The sequence below is a fragment of the Nicotiana sylvestris genome, chromosome 2, assembly GCF_000393655.2.
Source record: "Nicotiana sylvestris chromosome 2, ASM39365v2, whole genome shotgun sequence".
Taxonomy (NCBI): domain Eukaryota; kingdom Viridiplantae; phylum Streptophyta; class Magnoliopsida; order Solanales; family Solanaceae; genus Nicotiana; species Nicotiana sylvestris.
Window position 1 is genome coordinate 107712938 of NC_091058.1, and position 11231 is coordinate 107724168.

Sequence of the window (11231 nt, forward strand, 5' to 3'; positions counted from 1 at the left end):
GTTGTGACTTATGTGCTTTTATTAAGTTTAAACCGCTTTTATTATTATCATTTATTTTTATAGAATTGCAACGTCGTGAAAATGCATCTCGAACCACGTCACAATCAATGCACCCGTGGTCGTCGACACATTTTGACTCCGTTGAGATTTGGATTTGGGTCACATCAATGTGCACCCGTGTTTAAGAAGGTTAAATTATTAAAGGTACGCCTAAAGCAACTAGCGTATTGTTATTTTGGGAAGGCCGTAAAATTCGCTAAACGGCCTGTCCCGAATTCTAAGTATTTTAATATATACATTTAGAGGGCCCCGCAGCTTGTGCATTTTGTTTGTCGAGGCTCGTCTCATTTTTATTTAAAAGGATAAACCTACAGTGACTACATCTTTATTATGTTCAGTCTAAAATAGAAAAAGAAAGATACATGTTAATTCAAGTATATGCTTTGGGCCTAACTCTTATCAATTTCTGATTAATTATTTATAAAGTAAAAAAAACGCCATACTTTATGAGAAATGTTCTAATTTGACAAAGAAATTACATGAAAAAATGCTATGCTTATATCCAAAACATCTCTTGAATTGAATTTAAACTAGACTCATTTAGGCTAGATTAAGGGAATTAACCCACAAGGCATTATTACCAATGGGGGTTCAAACGTGCTCCTATATACTGCCTAGCGGGTCCTGATAAAAGAAACTAAAATAAAACAGAACATCATTGTGTAAGGTGGAAGTATTCTATCCTATGCATATCATTATAGCTAAACAGGAATCCGGTCAGTCGCTATGTCAAATATCCGTACATTCTACGTACTGTACCATTACTCACCTCATATCAACAAACAACTATAAGCTAAGATGCAAGAGGCTAAAACTCAGTTAAGTATTAACTAACTAAATTTTTTTTTTGCTATTGAATTACACACTAATCAATTTATACAAAAGAAGTCAATAGACCATGAGCATTACAAACAGACATTTAAACTTCTTCAAACTCCTTTCATTTCATGATTTCAAACTGTTACAGTTAACACCAACATGGGACTCGAAATGTGTACCTGAATACTGAATACTGAAATGCAAAGAAGAAGTGGAAGCAAAGGGTCAGCAGCAGCAGAAAGCAGAATAGCAGCAACAACAACAAGCGAGGCAAGTAGAATTAAGAAACCAACTAGACCAAGTTCCAGAGTAAACCAACAGACAACCAGCAGACTCAATTGGATTTAGAAGAAATCAATATTGGACAAACAGGTCAAGACTAGTGAAATCAAGACAACAGAGAAGAATGCAATTTCTAGTTTTGTCTGTCTGAGTTATCAAACAAAGTTCTTTTCCAGTTTTCTGTTTTCAGAACTTCACTCTTCTAAAAGTGTTCCCTCTCAATTCACTCTGTTCTTATCAATGTCTGTCTCTGTGTGTGTCTATCCAAAAATCCCCTTGAGGTCTGTGTGCCTGTCTATGTATGTATGCGTATGTATTTTGCTTCCTCTTCTCGGACCTATCTCCTGATCTCCTCTATCTTTTTTTTTTTTAACAATTTCCCTCTGTCTCTATGTATCTCCTTATCTCTCAATGTGCCTCCCTTTTATAAGCCTTAACATCACCCCTTTTACAGCCTAATCGACTAACCAGATACCCCTCCCATGTGCTTTCTTCTTTTCAGTTCCACTTAGCTATTTAAGTATTAGAAACCCATCACATTCCCTGGCAGACTTACCCTTTTGAAAGAGGTTTAATACTTCTTAACTAAAGCAGGGTAATGGGCAGCAGAATATATCTGACAGCATGTGCTGTCGATTATTTTATTCAAAAGCCCTTATGCAGGGCACAGGCTGTGCACAAATGCACCTGTGGTGCACAAATGCACATGTTGTGCAGAAAGTGCACATGCCCTCCAATTCAGAAGTTAAACAAACATTCCTTTTTACATTTCTGATTCAAATTAACAACTATAAGTAAACAAACTCAGTTCCTAATCGATTCAAACAAATGTGTCCAGAAGCAAATCGATTTGTTATTGTTCAGGCAATTGAAACTAATTGACGACACATGTCGACTCGACTATATTAATCATAACATGCACAATCGTAGCCAAAAATCAGACATTTAACAGTATCGACACATGATTTGAATTATACTGACTAAACAAAGTGGTACTCGAGGAATCAGTTGATCAGTCAAAATTTGAAGCTCAATTATTCGCACAGCACATACATACATACGCATTATCAGAATAGGAGAGGGATTCAAACAAACACAGAGGTTCAGGTAAAGTGGACAAACAACAGTTGATAAAAATTCAAAGACACAAATTAAAACAAAACATGAACAGACCTTTAATCAATCACATGGACTAACAAAAATAAGAAAAGAAAAAGCAAAACTCACCTTAAATCTCGAAAAATCAAAAGACTTAACTTGGATTCGGACAGACCTTTCTTAAGGCTGAACGAACTTTAATCGAAGTGTTTCTCAGATGAGAAACACTTCGATTAAGGTCCATTAGACCTTAATCTTTTGGTTTAAACGAGACACGGAACATGCACGGAGAAAACTAGGGTTCAAAAATTAGATCTGGGATTCGTGTTTCCCTGGTTAGATTCGGACCAAACCAAGCATGGTTTGGTCACGAGGGGGGTCTGGGGACTGTCTGGTGTGAAGTTGAGGTCGATTGGTGTAAATCGGGTTCCGACTCGAATCTTCAAATGAAGATTCGAGAAGGTGGGAAGGGATTCGAACTAAACGGCCAACAGATCAATGTTCAGGGCGGTGAGGGGGTTCTATGGTGTTAAGGGGAAGGCCACCGGCGTTCATGCCGCCGGCTTTCATGGTGAAGGTGTACAGAGGCGGCTCTAGGGTTTGGGGTTCTTGTGAAGACGATGAAGGCTGGGGTTCGGATAGGGGGGCAGGGTAATGTTATGAGTTTATATAGTTAGTGGGTAGGTGGATCCTGGCCGTTGGATGAGATGTGATGAAGGGCCAGGATCCTTCGACTAACAGGGAACGGCGTCGTTTCAAGGGTAAAGGGTTGGGGTCGGTCCGGGTGAGACGGGTCGGGTCTGTTAGTGGGTTCGGGGTGAGAGATCTTGGCCGTTGATCTTTCAGAGATCAACGGCTCAGATCTGCCTGGATAAAAACGACGTCGTTTGTATGTTCTCGAAGTAGGCTGGTCACGGACCGGGCAGGCCTGGGTTTTGGGCTGAGTTTGTTTGGGCCAATTTGTTTAAAATTGGCCCAAGTCCGAAAAAAAAAGATTTTTTTTTATTATTATTTTTCTTCTTTATTTTAAAAACAAAAACCTAAGTAAATCAAATTAAAATTATATAAACACTTAATACAGTTATTTGCACACACATTAAAATATTTTAAAACAGGTAAAATCAAACAAAAAAACAAAATCACGGACAAAGATGCCTATTTACGATTTTCTATTTAACAACCGGATTACGGTTCAAATTATACATGACACATATATTTTTTGTATTTTGTTTTAATAAAAAAAAATAAAAATGGGCAAAAATCATGAATAATTAACAAAGTGCCATGTAAAATCCAAATTTGTACAGCAGGACCATTTGTTATTATTTTTTTTTATTCTTTTGGAGCGATTGTCGCGCAAGACAAAAATCACGTGCTCACACCAACCCTTGACAAAAAGAGAATAATCGTTGATGGAATGAGAATAACTCCGAGAGCATAAAACGTGAGATAATTTTGTATATCACTGCCGAGAGGCCTGCCGGAGACCATATAAGGACTTCTGCAATTTACACAGTAAAGGGGTAGAAGAGGAAGAACTAGCAGCAGAAACTGAAAGTCCAGGGGGTAATATCATATACATCTCCTCATCTAGGTCACCATGAAGAAAAATATTATGGACATTTAGTTGAAAAAGAGCCCATTGTCTCTTCAAAGCTACTACTATTAAGCATTTAACTGTGGACAACTTTATCACCAGAGAGAATGTCTCAGTAAAATCAACACCCACTATCTGTGTGTCACCCCTAATCACAAGCCCGACTTTATATCTTTCAATAGTCCCATCAGCTTTATATTTAATTTTATAAACTCAATTATATCCGATAGGCTTTTTGCCTTTAGGTAACTCTACTATATCCCAAGGGTGATTAGCCACTAAGACCTCAAATTCCTTTTGCATGGCATTCTGCCAAACTGGAATAGGTAGGGTTTGAGAATAAGTACTAGGTTCAAATTTAGCATGTTGTAGGACATAATTGGATAAAGAATAAGAGGAAGGAAGAGTACATAAGTAGTCGTGTAAGTAAGCAGGAGGATTATGTTCCTTGGTAGACCTTCTAAAATTGGAAGGATGACTAGAAAGAGAAGAAGATGGCACTGACTTAGTTGGAACAGAGGAAGGAGAAGATTGGACAGAAGAAATTGAGGGAGAAATAGATGGAAAAATGACATAAGAAGTAGGAGCATGAATGTATGAGTCATCAACATAGATATGAGAGTGAGAGGGAGATTCAAGAAGAGGGGTAGAAGGAGGACAAGAAAAGTATATAGGGAGAGAGAAAAGAAAATAACTTTCATGAAATACCACATCTCTTGAAATAAAATACTGTTTGGTAGCCAAGTTATACAACTTATAAACTTTCTTGGTAAAAGGATAGCTAAGAAAGACACAAAGGATTGCTCTTGGTTTGAACTTATCTCTGTATGGTATAGGAAATGTAGCATAACATAAACAACCAAAACTTCTCAAATCAGAGTAACTAGGTGCCTTACCATAAACCATTTCAAAGGATGACTTATCATAAAGAAGCTTGGAGAGTAATCTGTTGACTATGTAAGTGGCTGTCAATAAATAGTCACCCCAAAAGTGCATAGATACTTTGGAGAGGGTCCTATATTTTCTCTCAACTACTCCATTTTGTTGAGGAGTATAAGGGCAGCTAGTCTAGTGGATAATACCATTTTTTGAAAAAAAAGTGGAGGCAGAGGAACTAGATACAAGCTCTAGAGTATTATCACTTATAATGGTTTGAACAGTGGTGTGAAAGTGATTCTTAATTATGGTTACAAAAGCTTTTATTAAAGTAAAAGCATTACTTTTGGACCCCATTAAATGGGTCCAAGTAGCCGTTGTATAATCAGCGACAATGATAAGGAAATACCTGTCCCCGAAGTATATTTTAGTATGGTAAGTTCCCCAAGTGTCTATGTGAATAAGTTTGAATGGTTTGGTAGTGTTAATGGTACTATATGGGACAAGTAATCTTATTTGTCTTGACATGGGATACACATTGCAAATGAAAGACTGCCTAGAAGATAAGGAATCAGACAAACCAGAAATAACTTTCATTCTAACAAAAGGGACACGTGCATGTCTTTGGTGCTAAATGACATCTATTTTATTTATGCCATTAGTATTACAATAAGAAGGAACAGTGCACACATTAGGTAAGCTAACATTAGAGTCACAATTAGAAACAGAAACATAAGGAAGAGAAAGTGAAATAGGTACATCACACGTATTAGGTAAACTAGGAACAGAATCACAGTTAGAGGCAGAAGCTTTAAGAAAAGAATTTGAATTGACATTATTCTAAAAATATGAATTAGTATAAAACTAAGGAAGTGGTGATGGCTTTTTACATACAAGCTTGTACAAGCCAATGTACAATTTACCATGATCCAGAAACTTCTTCAGAGAAGGGCCATATAGTAGCATACAAGAATCATAAGTAAACAGGACAAAACATCTAAATTGTTGTATCAGCCTGCACACAAAAATAAGATTATGGTAGAAAGAAGGAATATAGAGAACATTGTGAAGAACAATAGATAGATACAAAGTAAAAGAACCAACGGAAATTACTTTTACTTTATAACCATTTGGAAGAGATACAAGATAAGGTACAGGTAAATGAGTTATATTGAATAAGAACTCCTTATTAGATGTCATGTGGTCAGTTGCACCAGAGTCAATGATCCAGGTTAAATTTACTGAATGAGAAAGCATGCAAGAATTAGAACTAGTACAACCCAACAAATCAGCAGCTAAAGATGTACCAGCAAAATTGGCAGAAGCCATGAGACTGGACTAAAGAGTGGAGTCTGACACATGAGATTGCTACAGCAAATTCATCAATTGATTGTACTGTTGCTTTGTGAGACCAGGTATCATGGAGGCGTGCTAAGAATTAGATGGAGGACCAAAATTGTAAGGAGCAGTAGTATTTGGCTGATCACTACCATTAGGATTGTATTCAGAAAAATCAACCTCAACACTAGCATTTGCTGCAATTCTTCTGCCTTTAGTAAATTTTAGGGTAGATGGATAACTATGGAGTTTATAATATTTTTCAATTAGGTGTCCAGGATTCTTACAGTATTTGCAGAATAAGAAAGCCTTGGCATGATCACCATTTACCCTCTGTTCAAAGTTCACCCTTTGATTATATTGCTTTTGAGGAGGAGGAATTTTGTTAAACGTGTTAGCATTGAAAGAAGCTGAATCTGAGTTAAATTGGAGAGGAGATTTGACTTGTCTTTGACTCTCATCTTGGAGAGAATTTTGTAAGCATTATCAAGGGATGGAGATGGCTGCATCATTAAGAGATTGTTTCTAACATTTACATATACTAGGTTTAGCTGCACAAGTACAAGTATTCACATGACTCTTATACATGAAACCTACTCCCATAACCTTTTTAACTTATTAAAGTAAGAGGCTATGTCAAGAGATCCTTGACAAGTTGAAGCCAGTTCTTTCTTAATCTCAAATACCTTTGTCCTATTGGCAGCCTCATACCTACTCTCAAGTTGCTTCCAAATACTTTCAGCAGTCTCAGAGTATTGAACACTTTTCACAATTTCAGGGGACAAAAAACTAGTCAGCCAAGATATCACCATATTGTTACACCTGTTCCACTGCTTTAATTTAGGTGCATTATCAGAAGGTTTAGGACATGTTCCATCTATGAAGGCTATCTTATTCTTTGCAGATAAAGCCATTATCATACTTCTTCTTCAACCCCTAAACCTAGTCCCAAAAAAAGGCACATGGACCAAAGAAGTGCCAGGAACATCAGAGGAATGTAAAAACTGAGGACCAGAGGGATCTGGAGGATACACAGAGGTAGAAGTACCAGTACTTCCCATGATCACTCAAATTAGTCCAGTAAAATACTCAAAATACACATGCAACGAGCAAGTAAAACAGATACGGAGATGCACACTTCCACAACCACGAAACAGATATATACTATTCTATAGAAAGTATTAGAAATATAAATACCACTCTTCTTTGTCACTGTAAGAAGTAACAACCTTTAATTCTAGAAACTCCTTCCGAAATAATCCGCAATCACCAACAAATCAAAACTGGAGATCGATGAAAACCTAGTTTCGAGCCTCGGGGGGTGGGGGGTTGAAATACCCGAGCGTGAAATTGCAAAACTTCATGAGTTCACCAGAAAACCTCACTAGTTCTCAAAGATTTACTGCAAATTGAATCAAAACCGGCGAACCAACTGACAGATGAAAAAAAAACTTTCAGAAAACCAATCGAGGGTAATATCAGACGGAAGCGTAGCACGAGATCTATTCGAATATCTGCTCTGATACCATGATAATATTTGAAAATAAAGAAATCGCCATGAAAATGTATTCTAGGTTAAAGAAGAGTCGAGAGAAAAATAATGACTCAGATATTTTCTTTTACTCAATACTCACTTGTGTCCAATACTTTACAAAGAAAACGATGTATACAATGGGCCTAAATGTACCCGGAACTGGCTTAATAAACTCAAGTCCACTAAGACAAATTGCAATACGTTAAGTAACAGCTACTTGGCTTATATCAAGTTTGGGTCTGTTTCTGTCCTAGACCAGAAGCCAAATATAATTCAAGTCCAACACTTACTTTATAGCAACTAGCAAAATTTGAATGTTCCTCTTTGCGAATATTTTATTATTAGGTAGTGTTTATAGAAATTGGTTTTGGTACACTTTTTAAATGATTAGAGAATGTTTATGAAAACTAAGTAGTAAGATATCACAACTCCGTTTAACTTATACTATGATAACAAGAATGTGATTATCTATTCAGTGATTAATTTTGACAACAGACCTATTCAAATATATCATAGGAGAATCGATTCGGCGAATCTTGAGAAACAAAAACAAAAGGTTTAACTGCAAAGACATCCAAGAATTTCAAGAACTGTTCAATCTTAATCAGTCCTTGTTAGCCAAGTGTTATGAATCAGGCTCAGCCCAATATCACACATGTAACTATTGGGCTGAGAAGAGCTATTGGGCCGAAAACAAGCAATAAGGCCAAGTTGATTTGGGATCCAGGTTGAGTATTGACGCAAATAAGATTTTCTTAAAAAAGGATAGTGGTCGATTATTTTGGAGATAATGCGTATTGTTAAGAAAAATGTTTGCGTCTCCTCGTTTCCCATTCTCTGACTCTAAATTCTCATCCCCTTCTTATCTCTATCCTTCGCTACTTCTGCATTCCAAAATTTCTCATAGTAATTCAATAGTTTGAGTGTTGAATTGTTATTCAAATCTGTAATTGAGTTCTAGCTCATATTGATATAGTAAGGAGTTCGCCTATTTGTTACACCAAGCCTTTATTCTGGAGAATATATATATATATATAGTTCCCAGGTACTAAACAATTTATAATGGTCCTTTGCTCTTCGGTTGTCTTCTTTAAGCCTCTAGTGCCATTCCGCGGTGGTTGTACATTTAGTAATAATGTTTTTTGAACTTAAATCAAATATCGCAATTTTCTTTTTTGACCATTGGCCATTCACCACGTTCTAATTGGAATATAAATGTTATGACTTTATTCTTATTTTATTTTCAAATTAAATTACAATATGGAAAAGTTGCTGAATTAAATATTATCATGTGTTCTTGGACACCAAACTTAACATCTATGGTTTACCCACACCCAAGTACTTAAATATCAGTCTCGTGGTTGAAGAAAATTTTGAAATAGAACAAAAGAATGGAGATAAAAATTCCCGAAAGTAGTACTCCCTCCGATCCAAAATAAGTAGTTTTTTGGTTTTTTTTCTTGAGGTCCAAAATAAGTGATTTTTAAAATTTTAAGAATGAATTAATTATTTTTTTCCTACATTGTCCTGGAGTAATTAGTGTTGGAGTATGTGTTAGGAGTGTTTATGTGAAAAGACAATAAAGGTTAATATGGTCAATTTCATTGTTAATTAATATTAAAAGATGAATTTCTTAATATGTGTGAAAACAACCAAAAAATCACTTATTTTCGACCGGAGGATGCAAAAGATTTCATAAAGGTTCACACTTTAATCATGACGAGCAATAACATCATCCACGCCACAAAATTCCCACCTCTATTCACAACACTCACAGCTTTCCACTCATTACTGGTTCCCTTCTTCAATTATTAATTTACTCAAACAGAAAAGAAAATAATGGTCATTATTTAATCACAATTCACATCAAACATCTTAGCTAGCTCTTTCTTACATTATACAATTGCGTCCTCAATTACTTCAACCAAGTTCCAATATAATTACTCAACTTCACGAATCCACTACTCAAAATCAACAAAAAGAAAAGCCAATGTAATTAAGCACGTAACAATAAAGTTACATTACATCAATAAAGAAGAAAAAAAAAGTTAGTATAATAAAACGAAACTAAGCATGCGTAACACTTTGAAATCTTTTATGTTTCATCAGCTGGACCTTCTAGTGAAAGTTGCTTTAACCATTCAAACGTTCGATGACGTGACATTGATTGCTTTTTTGTCACTTTCATGTTCTCTGTTACATCCTTCTTATCGTCCTGTTCATGGAACTCTGTCGCCTTTCTTGTTTTCGTAATTATACTGTTCCTGTTCATGATCACAACATTTGAAGGAACTGTACTTTCTACTGCATTTGCTGAACATTTACAGCTACCAAGAAAAAAACTCTGTTTCTTTTTCTTGCTTAGTATAATTGATCTCATCTTAATGTCATAATTACTCATGCCGCTGCTGCTACTGCTCGTGCTATTTCGACTTCCCGAATAATCCTTGTTGCTTCTGGATTTAAGATCTTGTAATGCAATTTCCGGTGTTGTCACTAGACCAACACGAAAAAGACTCCACAGTGTCGATTTTCGACTTGAATTATTAACGTTTGACTGGACAACCTTTGAAGTTCGAACCTGGGGTGTCGGACTAGGATGTGAATGGAATTGATTTCGAATTCTAGGCTTGTATTTAGAACATATTGGAGTGCTAATATTTGAAGAACTACCACTGCTAGATGAACGTTGGCTTCGTATACTGCTACTTCTACTGCTTGAATTTGTGTCGTGACAATGTTCCTCCATTGACTCTGATCTTGACATGAACCGAATAGTACTACTATTACGGCTATCATTTGGCAAACTAATTGAATGACGTAATGGCAAGATTTGGCCTCGGTAAAAAACTTCATCTGCCGTACACATTTCTGACTCTTTCAACAAATTACCACCAAAATCAAAGTCTTCTTGGGCTAATTCATTACCCCCAGAAGCTTCTTTCTTCGTTTGATTCTCTTCATTGTTTGGAAGATCACATAGAGATAATGCTTCTTCTTCATCTTCTTCTAATTCTTCTTCTGTTTCTTTGAGAAGAACAATCTCTTCGCTTTCTCTCACAACTTTTCTTTCCATTTTTTTTACTACTAAAAGGTTGAGTCCTGTCAATATAGAAAACTTGAAAGAGGAACAGATATAAAGAAGGAGACAAATGGAAGGTAGAGGTATAAGTTTGCAGGCGACAGACACTTGAAAAATGTTCGTTTCTTGTTTTTAAGTCAAGAATACCGTGTTGGGGTACAAATAAAGCCGGCCAATTAGCAGAGCGTGGAGCTTTTTTAAGTCATTACTCTGCCTTTCAAATGATTATTGTGGAGAAAATAAAGTTGGGTTTCTGAGTTACTACTTGGGAAGAGTGAGGGATGGTGGGGAAGTGGGGAGACTACTTTAGCAATGCATGCATATGAATGCTATACTTATATAAACTTTAAAATAAAGGGTCGTTTGATACGTGGTATCAGTGCATATAGTGCAGGTATAAAATTTAATATTACCTTAATATTTTATTTAGTTAACAAATTTAGTATAAGTTATTTCGGGACTAAAATTAGTATCGGAATAACTTATACCTTGTAGGGTAATTAGTGTGAGGATAACTTATATCTTCTTCTTAGAAATTATGCAAT

The 11231-nt window shown here is 36.0% G+C and overlaps 1 protein-coding gene across 1 annotated transcript; it reads right to left on the reverse strand.

Moving 5' to 3' along the window:
- Window positions 1–9419: 9419 nt before the first annotated feature.
- LOC104245338 (uncharacterized) lies at window positions 9420–10978 on the reverse strand. The gene has a single exon (XM_009800932.2). It carries the CDS (start codon window positions 10678–10680, stop codon window positions 9700–9702), a length of 981 nt encoding a protein of 326 aa, XP_009799234.1. The 5' UTR covers window positions 10681–10978; the 3' UTR covers window positions 9420–9699.
- Between the last annotated feature and the right edge of the window lie 253 nt (window positions 10979–11231).

What these genes read in the sequence shown, in the direction of transcription:
- LOC104245338 (XM_009800932.2), bottom strand. Translation starts at nt 10,680, where the DNA reads ATGGAAAGAAAAGTTGTGAGAGAAAGCGAAGAGATTGTTCTTCTCAAA.